Source organism: Mobula hypostoma, chromosome 10, assembly GCF_963921235.1.
Source record: "Mobula hypostoma chromosome 10, sMobHyp1.1, whole genome shotgun sequence".
Classification (NCBI taxonomy): domain Eukaryota; kingdom Metazoa; phylum Chordata; class Chondrichthyes; order Myliobatiformes; family Myliobatidae; genus Mobula; species Mobula hypostoma.
In genome coordinates this window covers 115,066,867-115,090,266 of record NC_086106.1, presented here as the reverse complement: position 1 = coordinate 115,090,266, position 23,400 = coordinate 115,066,867, and the positions used below count along the sequence as shown (strand labels likewise).

Below are 23,400 nucleotides of genomic sequence, written 5' to 3'. Positions count from 1 at the left end.
ATTTATTTATATACACACTTTCTTTTTCTCTCTCTCCTTTTTCTCCCTCTGTCCCTCTCACTATACCCCTTGCCCATCCTCTGGGCTTTCCCCCCCTCCCCCTTTCTTTCTCCCTGGGCCTCCTGTCCCATGATCCTCTCATATCCCTTTTGCCTATCACCTGTCCAGCTCTTGGCTCCATTCCTCCCCCTCCCGTCTTCTCCTATCATTTTGGATCTCCCCCTCCCCCTCCCACTTTCAACTCTTTTACTACCTCTTCCTTCAGTTAGTCCTGACGAAGGGTCTTGGCCCGAAACGTCGACTGCACCTCTTCCTAGAGATGCTGCCTGGCCTGCTGCGTTCACCAGCAACTTTGATGTGTGTTGCTTGAAATTCCAGCATCTGCAGATTTCCTCGTGCTAGTGTGATTGACTTGTTTTGTTAAGTTTAACCATTAAGACTTAGAAATATTGTGTGCAGTTCTGGTTGGCACATTATAGGAAGAATGTGCAAGCTTTAGAGGGGTGTAGAAGAGGATCACTGGGATGTTGCTTGGATTAAGGAGTATTGGCTGTTTGGAGAGTTTGGACAAACTTGCACTGTTTTCTCTGGAGTTTCGGAAGTTGAGGGGCGAACTGACAGAAGTATATAAAATTGTAAAGGATGCGGATAGATTATCGGAGTGTGGAAGTGTCAATTATTAGAAAGCTTGGGTTTAATGTCAGAGAGGGAAAGCTTTAAGTTTTACAAGGTATTTTTTCAATACAGAGTGGTAAATGCAGCTGAAGCTGTGGAAGCTGAAATCAAATGTTTCAAAGGTACATTCAATGTCAGAGAAATGTGTACAATATACATCCTGAAAATCTTTTTCTCTGCAACCATCCACGAAAACAGAGGGGTGCCCCAAAGAATGAATGGTAGTTAAATGTTAGTACACCAAAGCCCCCCCAGCTTCCCCCTCCCATGCATAAACAGCAGCAAAGCAATGACTCCCCCTTCCTCCGCCAGCAAAAAAAACATCAGCACCCTCCACAAGCACTCAAGCATGTAGCAAAGCATCAATAAAGACACAGACTTGCAGTACCCCAAAGACTACTCATTCACCCGGTAGTTCGACATACCACAGGCGCTCGTTCTCCCTAATAAGGGAAAAAAGAGGTGTCCCTATTTCACAGCGAGAGGAGAAACATAACAAATAACTCACTGGTTTATGATGTTAAAAGTCCATTGTGTCGCTTTTACTGAGCCCTGTGCCCTAAGAACTAGGGTCTCTGGGCACACAGTCAGAAGTCAGCTAACTGCTTTCAATCTTCCGTGTACTCCCACAACCCACCAGGTTCCTGCAGAGGCCACCAACTTTGAGTCCACCGGCCTCCAGAGCCACAAAATCTCAGAACCCTGAAGGCGCACTAATCTTCTAGGCCACGTTCTTGGTATATCAAATAGTGTTCCCGCGAAGAACCAAAGTCAGTGTGGAACTACAGGTCAGGGTCTTTAAAAGAACCCTGAAAGGGAAAAATAGAGATAGTAAAGATAGAAATAGACCTGTTTCCAAAGAGGCAAGCAAAGGAGTCGCAGTTTGGTTCCATCCTCTCCTAAGCTCCACTGCTTGATAGAAATCACTAAGAGGTATTTATACAGGCACAGACACAGAAGGGGATGGAGCAACATAGACCCAGTGCAGCCAACTTAGATCAGTTTGGACTGGCATCATGGTTGGCACAGAAGATGGAGGGTGCCTGGAGTGCCCTGCCTGGAGTGGTGGTAGAGCCAGACACATTAGAAACTTTTAAGGGACACTTTGAGAGGCACATAAATCTGAGGAAAACGGAGGGATTTGGACATTGTGCAGGTAGACGGGATTAGTATAATTAACTATGTGATTACTAATTAAATTGGTTCGGCACAACATAGTGAGCCAAAGGGCCCATTCCTGTGCTGTACTGGTCCATGTTCTATAAAGCATATCATAATGAACCTCGAGTCACATCCTGCTTTATGATCAATGAAGATTGAAGATAAAATTGTTTTTTAAAGTAGTAGAATTATAGCTTTGTTGTGTGAACTCAGGTTTGGTGAGTGGGGACAGAAGACACTCATTACTGTTAAGTAGGTTATTTATTTACAGGACAAGGCAGACGCTAAACATTCGGTGAACCCTTTGAGTTACACTCGGTTACAATCTTTTTAAACTGAGTGCCTGAAGTAGCAGAATAAAACAAATGCTAAAAATACACACGGTGGCAAATACTTAGCCTGGGTGTGCCTGGGCCCTCTCTACCTTAGCACGTCGCCACTGCGGACCATTTCCCTGGCACCCTCGACTACCTGGTCCAAAGTGATCCAGAGAGCAAAGAGGTTACTGCGCGCTAGATTTAAACTCTACTGGCGCCATGATGTCATCAGCTAAAAGGCAGGTAGGGGGTGGGGCTGCAATGCTCATCACGCGGGCCAACACCGCCTCCTATGGGGAGCCTCTCTCGATGAGTGAGTAAGTTTGACACTTCCTACAACAGGTTAACACAGCATGGGTATTCACACATTACTTAACTATACCAGGATACCAAGCAGTAGTAAATCAAGGCAACTGGACTTGCTGTGTTGCCTAGAAGATGTTTCGCCACTTATCTGAGAGGCTTCTTCAATTCTAATCCATGGTGGGTTTTTTTCTGGTTTATAAACTCTGAGTTGTTTAAAGGTTTAGCAATCACATGAGGCTCATTAGAAGTTGTAGAGGTAATGAGAGGGTCAGCTTTGCATGGATGGAGGTGTGAACTGTTGTGGAGATGCTGGGGTAGAGATGCTAGAGCTGCATTGTAAGTATCTGATAGCTGGTGTCATACCCCACCCCCTCTGGTCAGGGATGGGTTTTCCAGTTTGACCAAGATGGCTTCTTTAACTCCTCTTTCAAACCACCTGTCCTCCCTGTCCAAAATGTGCACATTGTTATTGTCAAAGGAATGTCCCCTTTCTATTAGGTGTAGGTAAGACTAATGACCCTTTCATTACTTCTATGATGTTTAATGACCCTCATGTGATTGCTATAACTTTAAACAACTCATGCAGTTTATAAGCCAGAAAACTGGCCACCATGGATTAGAATTTAGAAGCCTCTCAGATGAGTGGCAAAATGTGTTCTAAATAACACTGCAAGTCTAGTTGCCTTGATTTACTGTTGCTTGATATATAATGACCTGGATGACTAGGAGCCTTCATAGACATGTATCAGGGTGCCAGAATGCATCCAGGATTCCTTGGAAGACAAATGCTTTGCTTTAACTTTGTGTGAATAAATGCCATAGCCAATTTCAGCAACACAGTTGGGGAGGAGGATAACCTAGTCAATTTACTACTGGATCATGCTTCAAAGTTCTCTAGTTATACATGAATGTGGGAAAAGGGAAAAGCTAAGAGTCAGAAGGATGCATTGATGGCCTTCCAGAACCAGGTGATAAAAATTGTGCTTGATTTTCAGGTTAGAAGTTCTGACTATCAGGAAGAAGAATTGGAAATGGGACTGCTGTGTGAGCTCCTTGTTTTCTTCAGCCTGGTATGTATTTGCAGTGTGTGGAATTGTAGAGATGATTTTAAGTACAGAGTGTGCCATATGGTGTGATGGATGGCCATTCAGTGAAGATTGTGATTGATGTGGGTGTGGATCATTACATAATGGCTTCTAACATTCATAGTATCAAAGAATCATAGAGCACTACAGCACAGAAAAAGGCCCCTTGACTCATCTAGTCCATGCCAAGCTATTATTCTGTCTATTCACAATGACCTGCACCTTAACCATAGCCCTCCATTCCCCTCCCACCCAAATCGAACCTGCATCCACCATTTCTGCTGGTAACTTGTTTCACACTATCACCACCCTCTGAGTGAAGAAGTTCCCCCTCAGGTTCCCCTTAAATAGTTCACCTTTCACCCTTAACCAATGACCTCTAGTCTTGTCTCAGTGGAAAATCCTGCTTGCATTTACCCAATCTATGCCCCTTATAATTTTGTATACCTCTATCAAATCTCCCCTCCCTCCTCCTACATTGCAGGGAATATATTCCTAACCTATTTAATCATTCCCTGTAACTCAGGTCCACAGGTGTTGGTAGCATTTTTAAATTTTCTCTGCATTCCTGAGCAGTTTTCAGTGTGACTCTATTGGTGAACCCCAAAACTAGGTATACACTGGGGGTGAGGGCTGAAAACTGTTGAGGAAACCTCTGGCGTTATTCAGTATGATACATGAGATGACAAATATCGATGCCATTATGCTTTAATTGTGTGGCAATCCATAATGCTGGAGTAATCCCTGAGGATCTCCAGTATCCTCTGTGCAAGTGTTTCTTTAACTTGTACAATAGTATTATTGAGTATGGGTTCATGTTTGCATTTGAGAGCCAAGCTATTTCCTATCAGCGAGGACCAGTCCCTTCTGCCCTTAAGCTGTAGGTGGAGAGGTGCCATCTCAAACAGGATCAGGTCTTGATCATGGACCAACATATTGGTATGCTAACTGGATTGGTTATAGTCCCTGAGACAGATAAGAATATATAATTATATGGGAACAACAGTAACTCAGAACAAACTGCTAACAACCTTACCTGCTTCTCAATTCGGATTCATTTGCAGACTTGGCAGGTACCAAATATGTAATTCCGCCCGCAAATGTATGTGGACCAGCAAAGTCTCAGCTACCAAATAATAAATGTGCACAAGGGGCTGTGTGTTTGACACAAAGTTTCGTTATGAAGAAGACCTTTTGGTCTTTAATGATTGAGTGCTTCAAGTGTCTTATATGTTCAAGCTGATATTCTCTCCATTTTGGAGACAAAACAAGAACACTGGTAGGTGTTGGGAAAGTGCTCAGGAGGCTACGTGTGGAGGATTTTGTCCATCTGGGTCAGGTAAATAACTTTGCGAGACATTAGAGTTGCACGTCTGTATTGCTTAATGCCTAGATCAGTAGAGAATCGTGGTGTTGTCCTTTAGCCTATTGCTGTACACCACGAGGTTACGTGACTTAAGTGTTTGTCCCTATAGCTTGCTTAGAACAATACCAAATATGGAAATGTTGAGCAAACCATTCCCATTATAATCAACTATAAAGAGGATGCGCGTACTGATTGTAAGGTGCGTCATTGTCTCAGGAGGGACAGCTCTCCATGTCACGTAAATAAAGAGTCTCCTAAAGAATACCTGGGTCTGAGTCGTTATGTGGAAGAGGAAATTCCCTAACATTACAGAGCAAAAAGTACAGCTGAAGTGGAACAAATGTGTGTTTATGCACCCCAGAGGCTTCTAAACAGGATTTAAAATCAATAGGAATGACTCTTCCTATCGGAATGGTCAACATACAACACACTCAAATGCTGGAGGAACTCAGCAGGTCAGGCAGCATCCATGGAAATGAATAAACAATTGATGTTTCAGGCTGAGACCCTTCTTTAGGACTGGAAAGGTAGGGGCGGAAGTACCAGAGTAAAATTGGTGGGAGGAGGTGGAGGAGGATAGCTGGAAGATGATGGGTGAAGCCAGGTGGGAAGGAAAGGTAAAGGACTGGAGAGGAAGGAATCTGATAGGAGAGGAGAGAGGGCCATAGGAGAAAGGGGAGGGGGGTTGAAAATAGCCAGGTTAGAAGAGGGGGAATAGAAAAAGAGGAAAGGGCAGAAACCTATTGGGGGGGGGTGAAAAAGGTGGTGTTGGACGTGAAAGAGCTGACAAATGTATTGAACTTTACTCCTGTCTATATGTATATTTCAGACCTTGCCAGAGGACCTAGAGTTTAGCAACCATATAGGAACTTCATTTGCAAGTTAAACAAAGGGGAGGCCCTGGCTCTTTTGAAAAGAGCATATCAACCAGCAGAGATTAGTGAGTCCACCCAGGTCCTTAACAACATGTCAAAGTTAGTGTGGCAATCGTGCTTTGCACAAGGTTACCTTATGAAGAAGACCTTTTGATGATTAAGGTACTTCAAGTAAAGATATTCCTTTAGTTATGGGATGGGTGTAGCCATCACCTACATGATGGACTTGGGCAGTGAGTTCTTGACTGTGTCTGCTTTCCACACCCTCGCCTTCAGTGAGGAAAATTGTTGTGAAGGTTGCAAGAGAGGTTATGGCCATCAGTTTGGCTTTACTGAATTTCAGATGTCATTTGTTGGCCATCATTTCACTCTGGTCACAGGTTATAAACCACTGTGGCCAATTTCAAACCAAAGTTGGCCATTCTGGAGGCTGAGGCTGCCTGACTATTTGTTACATTTGGACCACATTTTTGAGTACTGCACCTCAGCACAAAGTATTTGTGGAGATGGAACCCAGTTACGATGAGGGGTGGCAGTATTATTTGGACCTGGGTACTTTATAGCTGCAGATTGTTGACTATGACTTTTCCAGTGATGGGTGAGGAAGTTGTTGGGGACTTTCAGGAATGTTCCTTTGATGGAGTTGTATGAATATACCCTACCGAGGTGTGAGAGGGTCCAGAGATCCAGTCCCTCTTGCAGAGGCAGCGTGAGGTGATGGTGGGTCACGTTTGTATGACACGAAGTCACAGAACAGTGATTAGAATTCTAATGTTAAAGGAACAGGACCTTTAGTCCACCTTACATTAAACATAGAACATAGAGCAGCACAGCACAGTACAGGCCCTTTGGCCCACCATGTGCTGACCTAATCTAGTCTAAGATCAATCTAATCCATCCCTCACAATGAGCCCTCCTTTTGTTTTTCATGCATGTGACTATCAAAGTGTTTCTTAAATGTCACTAATGTATCCCCTACCCCTACCCCTGGCAATGGTTTCCATACATCTGCCACTCTTTGTATATAAAAAAGCTTATCTTTGACATCCCCTCTATACTTTGTTCCAATCACCTTAAAATTATTTCCCCTCGTATTAGCTGTTACTGCCATGGGGAAAATCACTTGATTTATGCCTCTTATCATCTCATACACCTTTATTGAGTCATATCTCATCCATTTTCCCTCGAAAGAGAAAAGTCAATCCACCCAAATTATCCTCAATCTAGGCAGAAGTCTGGTAACCTTCTACACCCTCCTTAAAGCTTCCACATCCTTCCTATAATGAGGCAAAGTGAAATAAATGCAATACTCCAAGTGTGGTGTAATCAGGGCTTTATAGAGCTGCAATATTACCATGAAAATTATTCATCTTGACCATGGCAACCACCAAACACCCATTTAATATTAATCCCATTTGGATTACCTGTATTCAGACACTATTATTGGGCTGTCAGTGCTAGGGCTGTAATGTTTTAGCAACAGGGAGCTCCAGATAACCTAGCCCCTGGGGCTCCCTTGTGGCTATGTATGGAGTCTAATAGCCATGCTATTCTCTAAATTAGAAAAGCCTGGGACTTCAAAAAGTTTAAGTTTTGTTTTGAAAAATTCTGCCAGAATTCTAAATCAGATTAGGAGCATTCTGAATTTACCAGAGACCTCTGTACAAACGCCAACCTGTTTCAATCACTCCTTTCTACCCTTACGGTCAGATAAAACCTACCATGCTTGGAGGGAGAAGGGTCAAGTTTCCATTGAAAACCTGTACATAGAGGGATGGTTTGCAACATTTAGTCTGCTGAAAGAGAAATTTGAGCTGCCTCATTCGCACTTTTTTTCATTACCTACAAATTAGACACTATGTCCAATCCAAGATTTGTAATTTTGAAATCCTTCCAGGGAAGCATATATTTTTTGATATTTTAAAGAACCTTCCTGACTCCAAGCATCTCGTTTTAAAGTTTGTACGTTTGTTTGATGATTGCACTATAGCGTCTACCATGAAGATTAGAGACGCCTGGAGAGAGGAGTTGGGCATCGAATTACCTGAAGCTGCCTGGGATAAGAGTTTATCTATGATACAGGCTTGCTCTGTTAACAGAAGACACCAAATGATCCAGTTTTAAGTTGTCCACCGTCTCCACTACTCTAAACTTCGATTGCACAGGATTTACTCTTCTGTCTCGCCAATGTGTTATAGATGTCAAGGGACACAGGCCACGTTGTCATACACCTTTTGGTTTTGCCCTTTACTGACTGGATTTTGGTCCAAATTATTTGACTGGTACTCAAAGGCCTATAAAAGATCCTTCCCCTTGGAAGCTGGTCTTGCCATCTTTGGCTGTTCGCAATCTGCTATTTGCTTCTCTACAGCCATGCAACAGTCTCTGATGCTGGGGATGACTGTCGCCAAAAGACTTAAGTTGAGGAAATGGAAATCACCCTCTCCCCCTTCCTTTTGGAGATGGATGACTGACATGATCTCAGTCATACAGATAGAGAGACTCAGGTTCTTGAGAACCAATCAATTAAAAAATTTTCAGCTACCTGGGATTCATTGTTTGCCTACCTGGACAAGGCTGGGGGCGGATGAACAATTTCCGCCCAGTTGATTTCTCACGGCCCTCATTTGAGATTTAATGTTTAGTATTTTTCAGCCCTTGCACAATAGGCATTCCTCTAATGTTTATGTCCCTTTTTTTTTTGCTTATTTCATTTTTACACATGTCTGAGCTGGTATGTTCTTGTTGATTTCATTGCTTTTTTTTTGAAAATAAAATATTAAAACAATATTAATCCCATTTATCACCAACTGGTCTGTAGCCCTTAATGCCTCAACATCTCAAGTGCTTATCTATGCGCTTGAAGTGTGGCAAGTTCAACTTGCTACCTGGTTCAACTTTTACTGCAGGTCATTTATATCAAAGTTCAAAGTAAAATTTATCATCAGGTTACCTACATCTCACCACATAAGATTCTATTTCATGCAAATATGCTTAGCAAATCTATAGAACAGTAACTGTAAACATAGGAACTATAATCTGTAAACAAACTGCAAATGCAGATATAAATAATGAGCATGAAATAACAAAATAACAAGAGTCCTTAAATGACTGTAGCTATCCCCTTTTTTTCAAGAGCCCGATGGCTGAAGGGTAGTGATTGTTCTTGAACCTGGTACCTTGTACCTATTGGCAGCAGTGAGGAAAGAGTATGCCTTAGTGGTCAGGATCTTTGATGATTGATGCTTTTCTATGGCAATGTTTCATGTAGATGTGCTCAATGGTTGGGAGGGTTTTACCCGTGATGTACTGGGCTGATTCCACTCCTTTTGTAGGATTTTTCTGCTCAAAGGCATTAGCATTCCTATACCAGGCCATAATGCAGCCAGTTAGCACACCTTCTGCTACACATCTGTAGAAGTTTGTCGACATTTTTGATGACATGCCAAGCCTCTGCAGACTCTTGAGGAAATAGAGGTGCTGTCGTGCTTTCTTTACAACTATATATTTTCTGTATGTGATGGGTCTACGACAGGCCCTCTGAGAGAGTGACACACAGGAATTTGAAGTTATTGACCCGCTCCACCTCCGGTGATTACTGGCTGTGATTTTGTCACAACTGTGAGATGTTACATGGGATAGCATACAGTAGAGCTAGACATCTGACTCCAAATAGCTTGAGTAGAAGTCATTGCCCCAGAGGTTCACATTTTTTTCCAACAAATACATGTTACATTGGATCATTTTTCTCAATAAATAAATGAATGAGTATAATGTGTTTTGTGTTATTTATTTAATTGAGTTATCTTTATCTTCTTTTAGGTCTTGCATGAAGATCTAATCATATTTTAGGTCATACTTAAGCAGAAACAGAGTTCATAAATTCAGGGTTCATAAACTTCATAGGACCACTGTAAAACAATAAAATAAAATTATAAAATTAAAAACATACACTTGGTTAGAAAGTACTGATTTACTGGATAGTCTGTCAAGTACACACTGCACCCATCTGATGTGTTGAGAGACTTGCATATTAAACCTAACCATAAAACATACATACAACCAAATTAAGAGCATTGTCTGAATGGCACAATCTATATAATTGTGCTACATGCCAACATTGAGGAATAAAATCACTTTTCCAAGAGAAAACACAACACTTCCATTGTCTCAGCACTAATTGTCTGTGCAACTATTGCAGAGAATGGCTTGTATAGAATAGGACAGTACAGAACAGGAAGAGGTTTTGAGTCCTCAGTGTCCGTGCTGATCATGATGCTGAATTAAACGGTTTCCCTGTACGTGATTTATCCCTCCATGCCCTGCATATTTATGTTTTAAACACCACTGTCTGCTTCCATCTGTCTTCCAGGCAGCCATTTCAGGACACCTGCCATTCTCTATGTTTATATTTTAAACTTGCCCTAAACATCTCCATTATACTCCCCCCACCCCACCTTATATCAGGTGGCACAGTAGTGTAGTGGTTAGCATAGCACTATTACAGCACCAGTAACCTAGGTTCAATTTCCATCGCTGTCTGTAAGGAGCTTGTTCATTGTCCCTGTGACTGTGTGAGTTTTTTCTGGGTGCTCTGGCTTCCTCCCACGTTCCAAAGATGTATGGGCTAGTAGGTTAATTGGAAATATGGGTGTATGTATTTGTGTAATGCAGGCTCGTTTACTGTATCTCAAAGTAAAGTATAACTATGTCCTCTAATACTTGACTTTTTTACCCTGGAGTGAAGATTCTGACTGTCTATTTTATTTATACCTCTGAAGTTCTTATAAACTTGAAAAGCCCTTGGCTCCAGTGACACCTTCAGGGATCTTAAGCACATGTTCTGAAGGATATCTACTTTCAGCATGTGCAACATTGTTCTTAAGTGACAGTAGGAGCTCTAGCCTGATATCATCAGGAGAGTTTATATATGGTTCTGTTGTATCAGCCCTCGAGGTTAGAGCTGCCCCCAGTTGGACATGGCCGATTACCTCCCTTCAACAGGTACACGTTGACTTCTTTCAATGGAAAAGAAGGGCTTCCATCTGCTGATTAATTGCCACTCAAAGTAGTTGGAACTATTGCCATTTGGGTCACGCTGAGTGGACCATTACTGCTACCAAGGCAGCTTTCACAAGCCATGAGTAAGTGATTTCCAAATGCTCCACGATTCCCATAAACACAGTTGGTCTTGTACCTCTTTTCTAACAGAATCCAACAGTTTCACACACCACATACTACACATCTAATGGGAAGGTTGACTGATTGGTGGATAAGGGGTTTGTGTTGCCTGTGGCATTATTCATGTTCACGGTCATCCTTCAATCCACGCACACTCTGATGCGAATGGCTTAATGCTGGGCCGTGCTTGACGTGGTCTGAATTGGAAGAATCGGTGAACGAAGAGAATAAGAGCCAGAAGAGGTGGCTCTCAGGTTACAGGGTTGGAAATGAGAGATTCAAAGGGGAGACATTATGAGTGTGCTCGGAATACCAAGGCAAGGGGGTTCTTTAACATGAAGATGTGGAGAGATTATAGAAATACAAGGAGTCAGGAGCTACACTGAATTTGAACAATAGAAGCTAAAAGGTTCGTATGGAGCATTTAACATGTCCGCATGATTCCCCTGACGCAGTGAGAAAGAACATGTTAAGGAGAAAGAGAATTCAGTGTCAAACAGGAGAAAATCTTCAGATGCTGGGAAACAAAGCAACACCCAAATGTTGGAGGAACTCAGCAGGTCAGGCAGCATCTATGGAAAAGAAATAAGCAGTCGACGTTTCAGGTTGATACCCATCATCAGGACAGAATTCAGTGTGTAGCATTGGTTTTATGATATAGTCAGCACTGGGTGGAGATGTTGGGAACTACATATTGAGTAGATAACAGACCTACTCAGAAGAGGAGATGAATAAGACTTGAAAGCACCTGGAATGAATACTTGGAGCAACTAATACATCCTTGCTGTTGAGAATCTCCCTTAAGAAAAACCATTATGTAAATTGATTGAGGTCAAGAGCTGTAAGGTAATGTTGCAGCTCTAGAGAACCCTGGTTAGACCACACGTGGAATATTGTGTTCAGTTCTGGCTGCCTCATTACAGGAAGGATATGGAAGCTTTAGAAAGGCTGTGAAGGAGATCTACCAGGATACTACTTGGATTGATGAGAGATCCTACAATGATAGGTTGAGTGAACAAAAGGTTTTTCTCTTTGGAGCAAAGGAGGATGATAGGTGACTTGATAGAGGTATACAAGATTTATAGTGGCTTAGATTGAGTATATAGCCAAATACTTTTTCACAGGATGTAAATGTTTTAAAAGGCTAATACAAGGGGACATAATTTGAAGATGAGAATCAGGATCAGGTTTATTATCACCAGCATGTGATGTGAAATTTGTTAACTTAGCAGCAACAGTTCAATGCAATACATAGTCTGGCAGAGAGAAAAAATAAAATAAACATAATAAATAAACAAGTACATCAATTATGTATATTGAATAGATTATTAAAAAATGTGCAAAAACAGAAATACTGAACATTAAAAAAGTGAGGTAGTTTCCAAAGCTTCAAAGTCCATTTAGGAATTGGATGGCAGAGGGGAAGAAACTTCCTGAATCACTGAGTGTGTGCATTCAGGCTTCTGTACCTCCTAGCTGATGGTAACAGTGAGAAAAAGGCATGCCCTGGGTGCTGGAGGTCTTTAATAGTGGATGCTACCTTTCTGAGACACCGCTTCCTAAAGATGGCCTGGATACTTTGTAGGCTAGTACCCAAAATGGAGCTGACTAGATTTATAACCTTCTGCAACTTCTTTCAGTCCTGTGCAGTAGCCCCTCCATACCAGACAGTGATGCAGCCTGTCAGAATGCTCTCCACGGTACAACTATAGAAGTTTTTGAGCATATTTGTTGACATACCAAATCGCTTCAAACTCCTAATAAAATATAGCCACTGTCTTGCCTTCTTTATGACTACATCAATGTGTTGGGACCAGGTTAGATCCTCAGAGATCTTGACACCCAGGAACTTGAAACTGCTCACTCTCTCTACTTCTGATCCCTCTATGAGAATTGGTACGTGTTCCTTCATCTTACCCTTCCTGAAGTCCACAATCAGTTCTTTCGTCTTACTGACGTTGAGTGCCAGGTTGTTGCTGCGGCACTATTCCACTAGTTGGCATATCTCACTCCTGTATGCCCTCTTGTCGCCACCTGAGATTCTCCCAACAATGGTTATATTGTCAGCAGATTTGTAGATAGTGCTTGAGCTATTCCTAGCCACGTAGTCATGTGTATACAGAGAGTAGAGCAGCGGGCTAAGCACGCACCGCTGAGGTGCGCCAGTGTTGATCGTCAGCGAAGAGGATATGTAATCACCAATCCGCACAGACTGTGGTCTACCGGTTAGGAAGTCGAGGATCCAATTACAGAGGGAGGTACAGAGGCCCAGGTTCTGCAACTTCTCAATCAGGATTGTGGGAATGATGGTATTAAATGCTGAGCTATAGTCGATGATCAGCATCCTGACGTAGGTGTTTGTGTTGTCTAGGTGGTCTAAAGCCGTGTGAAGAGCCATGGAGATTGCATCTGCCACAGCTGTAGATGTGTTCTCCCTTTCAAAGCGTGCATAGAAGGCGTTGAGTTCATCTGGTAGTGAAGCATCACTGCCATTCATACTATTGGGTTTCGCTTTGTAGGAAGTAATGTCTTGCAGTCCTTGCCAGAGTTGCCATGCATCTGATATTGGCTCCAAGCTCGTTTGAAATTGTCCCTTCATCCTTGAAATAGCCCTCTGCAAATCATACCTGGTTTTCTGGTACAGGCCTGGGTTGCCAGACTTGAATGTCACAGATCTGGCCTTCAGCAGACGACGTCCTTCCTGGTTCATCCACGGCTTTTGGTTTGGGAATGTACAGTAAGTCTTTATAGGTACACACTCATCCACACAGGGTTTAATGAAGTCAGTAACAACTGCAGCAGACCCATCCAGATTCAAAGATGAATCCTTGAAGGAAAGTATAGGGGGATGTTAATGGTAAGTTTTTTTTTTACAAAGTGGTGGGTGCATAGACCACACCACCAGGAATGATGGTAGAGGCAGATACATTAGGGACATTTAAGAGACTTTTAGATATGTTCATGGATGATATAAATTGGAGGGCTATATGGGAGGAAAGGGTTAGATTGATCTTAGAGTAGGTTAAAAGGTCAATACAATATCATGGGCTGAATAGTCTGTACTGTGCATTGAGTTATATTTATAATGGTGTATATTGTACATCAGATGTCATACAAAGGGGCTAAAATATTTATATATGTCTATATAATTTACACTTTGAATAGATTTGTTTCTTTTTTAAAAGAAGTGACAAATATAATGATACCACAAGGAGACAAGTCTACTTTGTGTAATGAGTGGGATGGGAATTGGAATAATAGGGCTGAAGGTGGGGCAGTTTTTATGCAAGTAGTTGGACTGTGTAGTGAGACTGAGGAAGATGATAGGGCAAAACTGCAGTCAGTGGGATGGGTTGCAGGGTAACGATAGAGCAAAATTGAAAAGGGTGATGAATACCGGACTGAAGACATTATATTTGAATGCATTGAGCATATGGAATAAAGTGGATGGTGTTGTAGCAGTTAGAGATGGCAGGTATGATGTTGTGGGCATCACTGAGTCGTGGCTGAAAGACTGTAATTGGGAGCTTAGCGTCCAAGGATACTCATCGTATCAAAAGGATAGTGAGGTAGGCAGAAAGGGTGAGGTGGCTCTGTTAGAAAGAGGTGACATAGGATTGGAAGAAGTACAATTCTTGTGGGTAGAGTTAAGAAAGTACAACGGTAAAAAGATTCTGATAGGAGCAATATGGGATGTGGGATACAGATTTCAACGAGAGCACTGTTCGCTCTAACCTGCATGGGTGCGTGACTGCGAAAATCTGAAATGCTCCAGCACAGATAGCCTTTGTTGCTGTGCAGCTGAGATTTTCTTTTAGATCATGTTAACATTTAATGTGCCACACAGATTTCAGGCCATGTAAAAATTTCCTGCTCAGAGCAATAGTTGATCTGTGCAGCTGTTTTCTTTTTTAAAAAAGAGACTGTTGTACGGGAAATAGAAAATGCATGTAAGAAGGGCAATGTTACGATAATCATAAAGGAATCCAATATGTAGGTAGATTGGGAAAATCAGGGAAGTGCTGGATCCCAAGAGAGGGTACTTGTAGAATGCCTATGAGATGGCTTTTTAGACCAGCTTGTAGCTCAGCTGGCTAGGGGAAAGTCAATTCTGTATTCGGTGTTATGCAATGAACCAGGTTTGATTAGGGAGCTCAAGGTAAAGGAACCTTTAAGAGCCAATGATCATAATATGATAGAATTCACCCTGCAGTGAGAGAGGGAAGATAAACTCAGATGTGTCCGCATTACAGTGGAGTAAAAGGAATTACAGAGGCATGAGAGAGGATCTGGCTGAAGTTGATCGGAAGGGGACACTATTAGGGATGATGGCAGAACAGCTATGTCTGGAGTTTCTGGGGGCAATTCAGAAGGTGCATGATAGATGCACTCTAAATATGAAGTATTCTAAAGGGAGGATGAGGTAACTGGGAGATGAGGGAAGTCAAAGAAAGCATAAAAGTAAAAGAGAGGACATATAATATGGTAAAGATTAGTGGAATGTTAGAGGATTGGGAAGATTTTAAAAACCAACAAAAGGCAATTTAAAAAAAGCCATAATGAGAGAAAAGATGAAATATGAAGGTAAGCTAGCCAATAATTTAAATGAAGATGCCAAAAGGTTTTTTCAGATATACTGTAGAAAGAGTAACAGTGGGACAGAACACATATTGGACCACTGGAAAATGATGTTGGAGTGGTAATAATTGGGGACAAAGAAAAAACGGACAGCAAGTATTTTGCGTCACTCTTCACTGTGGACTACCCTAGCAGTATGGCAGAAATTCAAGAGTGTTAGGGGACAGAAATAGATATAGACGCTGTTACTAAGGAGAAGGTACTTGGGAAGCTACGCGTTTTATAAGTTACCTGGACCAGATTGAGTACACTCCAGAGTTCTGAAGGAGGTAGCTGAAGAGATTGTGGAGGCATTAGTAATGATATTTCAAGGATCACTAGCTTCTGAAATGGTTCCCAAGGACTGGAAAATTGTAAATGTCACTCCACTCTTTAATAAGGGAGGGAGGCAGAAGATAGGAAATGATAGGCCAGTTAGCCTGACTCAGTGGTTGAGAAGATATTGGAATGAATTATTAAGGATGAGGTTTTGGGGTACTCGGTGGCACATGATAAAATATGCCAAAGTCAGCATGGTTTCCTTAAGGGGAAATCCTGCTTGACAAATCTGTTGGAATTCTTTGAGGAAATAACAGGCAGGATAGAGAAAGGAGAGTCAGTGGATATTGTTTGCTTGGATTTTCAGAAGGCCTTTGTCTCAGTGCTGCAGATGAGATTGCTTTAGCAAGGTAAGAGCAATGATATTGCAGGAAGCATGGGTAGAAGATTAGCAGGCTGGAAGGAGGCAAAGAGTGGGGAAAAAGGGGTCCTTTTCTGGTTGCCTTACAGGTGTAGTGGTGTGCCACAGGGGGCTGTATTGAGACCGCTCTTTTTCACGTAATATGTTCATGACTGGGTGAACATTTGATAGTTTTGTGGTCAAGTTTGTAGATGATACAAAAATAGGTGGATGGTCATGTCATGTTGAGAAAGCAGGGATTCTGCTGGAGGACTTGGAAAGATTGGGAGAATTGGCAAAGAAGTGGCAGATTGAATATAGTGTAGTGAAGTGTATGATCATGCACTTTGGTAGAAGGAATAAAGGTGTAAAGTATTTTCTAGGCGGGGAGGAAAATTAAAAAAAACAGAGGTGCAAAGGGACTTGGGAGTTCTTCTTCCCTAAAGGTTGACTTGCAGGTTGAGTCAGTGGTAAGAAATGCAAATAGAAAGTTAGCATTCATTTCTGGAGGACTAGAATATTATCGCAGTGTCCTCTGTAAGGAGTTTCTTTGCTCTCCCAATGGAATGCATGGGTTTTCTCCAGGTCCTTCACTTTTCTCCCTCAGTCCAAAGACAAAGGTTAGGTTCATCAGTCATTGGAAATTATCCCGTGGTTAGGTTAGGTTTAAATCGGAGTTACCAGGGCTTGCTGGGTGTTGCAGCTGAAAGGGCCTATTCCTCGCTTCATACTACAATTTGAGAGGGAGAAACATGAGTCACACATAGCAGTATCACAGTGGAATAAAGGTAAACATAGAAACATAGAAAATAGTGCAGGAGTAGGCCATTCGGCCCTTCGAGCCTGCACCGCCATTCAGTATGATCATGGCTGATCATCCAACTCGGAACCCTGTACCAGCCTTCCCTCCATACCCCCTGATCCCTTTAGCCACAAGGGCCATATCTAACTCCCTCTTAAATATAGCCAATGAACTGGCCTCAACTGTTTCCTGTGGCAGAGAATTCCACAGATTCACCACTCTCTGTGTGAAGAAGTTTTTCCTAATCTCGGTCCTAAAAGGCTTCCCCTTTATCCTTAAACTGTGACCCCTCGTTCTGGACTTCCCCAACATCAGGAACAATCTTCCTGCATCTAGCCTGTCCAATCCCTTTAGAATCTTATAAGTTTCAATCAGATCCCCCCTCAATCTTCTAAATTCCAACGACTATAAGCCTAGTTCATCCAGTCTTTCATCATATGAAAGTCCTGCCATCCCAGGAATCAATCTGGTGAACCTTCTTTGTACTCCCTCTATGGCAAGGATGTCTTTCCTCAGATTAGGGGACCAAAACTGCACACAATACTCCAGGTGTGGTCTCACCAAGGCCTTGTACAACTGCAGTAGTACCTCCCTGCTCCTGTACTCGAATCCTCTTGCTATAAATGCCAGCATACCATTCGCCTTTTTCACCGTCTGCTGTACCTGCATGCCCACTTTCAATGATTGGTGTATAATGACACCCAGGTCTCGTTGCACCTCCCCTTTTCCTAATCGGCCACCATTCAGATAATAATCTGTTTTCCTATTTTTGCCACCAAAGTGGATAACTTCACATTTATCCACATTAAATTGCATCTGCCATGAATTTGCCCACTCACCTAACCTATCCAAGTCACCCTGCATCTTCTTAGCATCCTCCTCACAGCTAACACTGCCGCCCAGCTTCGTGTCATCCGCAAACTTGGAGATGCTGCATTTAATTCCCTCATCCAAGTTATTAATATATATTGTAAACAACTGGGGTCCCAGCACTGAGCCTTGCGGTACCCCACTAGTCACTGTCTGCCATTCCCGTTTATTCCCACTCTTTGCTTCCTGTTTGCCAACCAACACTCTATCCACATCAATACCTTACCTCCAATACCGTGTGCTTTAAGTTTGCACACTAATTTCCTGTGTGGGACCTTGTCAAAAGCCTTTTGAAAATCCAAATATACCACATCCACTGGTTCTCCCCTATCCACTCTACTAGTTACATCCTCAAAAAATTGTATGAGATTCGTCAGACATGATTTTCCTTTCACAAATCCATGCTGACTTTGTCCGATGATATCACTGCCTTCCAAATGTGCTGTTATCACATCTTTGATAACTGACTCTAGCAGTTTCCACACCACCGATGTTAGGCTAACCGGTCTATAATTCCCTGGTTTCTCTCTCCTTCCTTTTTTAAAAAGTGGGGTTACATTAGCCACCCTCCAATCCTCAGGAACTAGTCCAGAATCTAAAGAGTTTTCTTTAAAAGAGAATCTAAAGGTAATGTCAAAGGCATGGGAGAGGAGCTTGCCCAAGTAGATTGGAGGAGGATACTGGTGGGGATGATGGCAGAGCAGTGGCAGAAGTTGCTGGGAATATTTCACAAGGCACAGGATAGATATGTCCCACAGAAGAAATTGTTCTCAGATGGCAGGGGTAGGCAACCGTGGCTGACAAGGCAAGTTGAGGACTGCATAAAAGCCAAGGAAAGGGCATATAAGGGAGCAAAAGTGATTGGGAATATTTTAAAATCCAACAAAAGGCAACTAAAAAAACTATAAGGAAGGAAAAGATGAAATATGAGGGCAAACTAGCCAATAATATAAAGCAAGATACTAAAAGTTTTTTTTCCAGTTATATAAAGAGTAAAAAGGAGGTGAGGGTTGATATTGGACCACTGGAAAACAATGCTGATGAGGTAGTAATGGTGGTCAAAGAAATGGCGATGAATTTAAAGAGTTCTTTCCATCAGTCTTCACTATAAACGTAGAACATAGAATAGTACAGCACATCTTTAAGAAAAAAGCCGAAATAAACATGCTAATTAATTAGGTGCCGCCCGGCACGTAATTGTCGGCCCAGATTGGTGCTGATTTCCGATTGCATCGTCTCTGATCTGGGCCGACAATTACATGTCGGGCGGCACCTAATTAATTAACAAGTTTATTTCGGCTTTTTTCTTAAAGATGTGCTGTGTGCCTCCCGGCTACTGCTGCATTCTCCGCGAATTGGTATCTGTCCGTGGCCTGGGTGTTGGGGTGGTGGGTCACTGGTGTGTCATCTCATCGTCTGTTTCCATTAGAGCAGGCAGCTCATCTTCTCCTATGACTGCCCGCCTTGATGTTGAAGGTCGAGGTTCGTCGTCTGCTGTGGCTGATGTGGAAGGCTTGCTTGACTGCTGAGCCTCGCGCATTTTTCAATCATACAGTTCTTTGTAAGGACTCAAACCATCTTGCAAATATCCCCTAAATCTACGTACCCTTTCAAAATTAAAGTCGTACTTTATCATTGCAGCAAAAATCTCACGCAGTTGCTTCACGTTCAGTTCGGTACTGCATTCGGTTTCGATTGTTATCCTTTCTTCTTCCAATTGCATCAGCTCTTCATCTATCAGTTCTTGCTCATGGGATGCGTAAACCTCTTCAACATCATCTTCGTCAACTTCCACAAGCCAAACTCACTTTGTCCTTGTTCACCACGATCGAAACACTTAATTATGTCTAGTTTTACACTAAGTGTAACACTCTTATGAGCTCTTTTAGGCTTTTCTGATACCTTAGAACTCACCTTGTTAATGGCTGCTCACAGGCATGTGTTTAAGCAATGCTGGCTAGAATGCAGTTCCCGGAGAGGAGCGGCTGCTCGGGGCACGCGCTGAATTTTTTATCGCGCGCTGCTTTTTTTTCGTAACAGTGAAAACATCTTCTGAAAGCGAAAACAGGGAACTAATATAGGTCTTTCGTAACAGTGAGGTATTGTAAAGCGAACGTTCGAAAAGTGGGGACACCTGTAAAGGGGACCTTTTCTGGTTGGCTACTAGTGACTAGTAGTGTTCCTCAGGGATCAATATTGGGGCGGCTACCTTTCACATTGTTGTTTGTGGATGACATGAAGATAGATGGAGGGGTAGGTGGTGCTGAGGAAGCAATACAGTTGCAGCAGGATTTAGACTAATTGGAAGAATAGCCCAAAAAGTGGCAGTGTTGGGAAATGTATGACAATGTATTTTGGTAAAAGGAACAACAGTGCAGACTATTATCTAAATGAGGAGATGATTCAAGCACCAAAGATGCAAAGGGACTTAGGAGTTTTCGTGCAAGACTCCCAAAAGATTAATTCACAGGTTGAGTCTCTGGTAAAGAAGGCAAATGCAATGTTGGCATTTATTTCAAGGGGAATATAAAAGCAAGGAAATAATGCTGAGTCTTTATAAGACACAGTTCAGGCTGCACTAGGAATATTGTCAACAGTTTTGGGCCCCATATCTCAGAAAGAATGTGTTGCCATTGGAGAGAGTCTAGAGGAGGTTAATGAAGATGATTCCAGGAATGAAGGGGTTAGCATACGAGGAGCATTTGGCAGCTCTGGGCCTGTACTCACTGGAGTTTAGAAGGATAAGGGGGATCTTATTGAAACCTTTTGAATATTGTAAAGCCTAGAAAGAGTGGATGTTGGGAGGATGTTTTCTATAGTAGGTGAGTCTAGGACCAGAGGGCACAGCCTCAGAATAGAGCGATGTCCATTTAGAACAGAGTTGAAGAGGAATTCCTTTAGCCAAAGGGTGGTGAATCTGTGGAATTCCTTGCTACAGAAGGCTGTGGAGGCAGAGTCATTGAGTATAATTAAAGTGGATACTGATAGGTTTTTGATTAGTCACCACATCAATGGTTATGGGGAGAAGACAGGAGAATGGGATTGAGAGGAATAATAAATCAGCCATGATGGAATGGCGGAGCAGACTTGACAGGCTGAATGGCCTAATTATATTCCTGTGACTTATAGTCTTATGATCTTGATATTGCATTAAATATTGCTGTTCAGTTGATAGTTATTGTCTTCAATGAAGAATGTTCGGTTGTTTGTTGTACCTCTATTATCTGCCTCAGAAGAGAATGCGTGGGATTGCCGTAGGACATAGGAACAGGATTGAGCCATTCGGCCCATCGGGTCTGCTCCTCCAATCGATCATGGCTGATTTTTTTTAAATCCCCCTCATCCCTATTCTCCTGCCCTCTCCCAGTAACCTTTGAGACAACTACTAATGAAGATCCAATCAACCTCTGCAGTAAAACACCTATAGACGTCCTACACTGCTGTCTGTGGTAACATATTCCACAGATTCACCATGCTCTGGCTAAAGAAATTCATCTTCATCTCTGTTCTGAAGTACGTCCTTGTATTCTGAAGTCGTGCCTTCTGGACTTGGGCTCTCCCACTATAGGATGCATCCTGTCTAACTCCTCTCTATCTGGCCCATTCACTATTTGATAGGATTCAATGAGAATCCCCCTAGACTCCAGCGAGTACCCAGAGTAATCAAACCCTCCATTCTCAAAACTAGCGATACTAACTTTATCAGAATGATTTGCCTGATTTGGATTGAGTTGGAAGTGATGGGCGGTAGGTTCAGGAGGATGATGGATCATTTGTAAATCTTTGATGATGTGTACATTGAATCAGTGAATCATAGAATCCTTAATTCTGTGCCTGTGTTGAGCTCTGCCTGGGTAGCTCTAACCTGACGACATGGGTATTGATTTCTCTAATATCCGGTGATTTCTCCTTCCTCCCTTCTTGCACTTCCACATCTGGCCCCTTTTTTACCCTTTATCTTTTCCTCACCTGCCGTCACCTCTGGTGCCACTCCTCCTACTATTGCTCCCAGGGCCCACTCTCCTCTCCGATTTGGTTCCTGCTGCAGCCTTTTCTTTTCCACCTATCACCTCCCAGGTTCTCACTTTATGCCCCTCCCCTACCCACCCTCCTTTCCCCTCATTTGATTTCACCTATCACCTTTTGGCTTGTGCTCCTTCCCCTCTCTCACACTTGCTTCTTTCCCCTTGCCTTTCCAGTCTTGATGAAGAGTTTCAGCCTGAATCATGACTGTTAATTTCCCTCCGTAGATGCTGCCTGACCTGCTGAGTTGCTGTAGCATTTTGAGTGTGTTACTCTGGATTTTCAGCATCTGCAGAATATCTTTTGTTTATTATTATAACAGAATAGCCCAATTAATCAACCACTCAATAAAAATCCAAAAAATCTGATGTATAACTCTTTCAGAACTAAAGAAGCATTGAAAATAATAAGGACAAGTACAATTGTATTTATTAAATCATGGGATATGGACTTGAAAGTTCAAAGTGAATTTATTATTAAAGTACATACCGTGTATGTTGCTACATACATAGCTTCATTTTCTTGCAAACATTCACAGTAGGACAAAGAAATAAATAGAATCAGTGAAAAACTACGCACAAAGTCTAATAAACAACCAGTGTTCAAAAGAAGGCAAACTACAAATACAATAAATAGGTCATGGGAAGAGTTTAGAGTTGAGTTGAGTGAAGTTATCCACGCGGGTTCAGGAGCTATTGGTTGAAGGGTAATAACTGTTCCTAAATCAGATGGTGTGGGACCTTACTCCCCTTTACCTCCTTCCCTCTGCAGTAGGGAGAAGAGAACAAGGCCTGGAGTCTTGTTATAATGCATTTCTTTGTTGTCTCTGAACTGAGGAAGGCATGAGGATTTAACTGCATTGGTGGACCTGGAGTCACTTTCTGGCCAGGCAGGGTAATGTCATTCTAGATTCATTTAACTATTTGAATTTAAAACCCTTAGTTACCCTGGGAGGAAATTCACACTCCTTTCTCTGGACCAGTGCTCCAGAGCTTGGCCGTTAATCCGGTAACTAACACTACCTGTTATTAGTGGAGCTGTCATCACCGGTGTAGATGTGAACTTCGCCTGGACTGCGGCTGGAGGGGCGTTGTTTCACAATGACAGGGGCACACTGACATCTGGCTGTCATTTTGACCTTCTCAGTGCATAGAGTTTCTGCTGAGCACAGACATATAAAAATGGAGCGTGAGTTTCATTCAGTGCGGGTTTTGAACCTTGCCAAAATGCCATTCTGGGATTGGAAATATATGCACCAGGATTGGTCCAGGCTTGAACTGTTGTGTTTCCTTGAGTTTACCCACAGAACAGCTGGATTTATGTCTGTCCAGACTATTTGGTTCATCTTTCATTTGAGAACTCTTTTATTCTATTGAGGGTTTGTCAGAGTTGCTCGTATATCTTCACCTTATGTCAGAACTGCCACTACTTGGTATTAATGTA

At 42.4% G+C, this 23,400-nt stretch overlaps 1 protein-coding gene across 4 annotated transcripts in view; it reads left to right on the top strand.

Annotated features, from left to right (window-relative positions):
• LOC134353411 (tumor necrosis factor receptor superfamily member 27-like) overlaps positions 1 to 23,400 on the top strand; it is a 257,893-nt gene that overhangs the window by 181,710 nt on the left and 52,783 nt on the right. For all 4 annotated transcript variants that reach the window (XM_063061436.1, XM_063061437.1, XM_063061438.1 and 1 more), the window contains one exon: positions 3,455 to 3,529. In XM_063061436.1, coding sequence (XP_062917506.1) covers positions 3,455 to 3,529 — 75 coding nt within the window. The remainder of the gene's footprint in view (positions 1 to 3,454; positions 3,530 to 23,400) is intronic.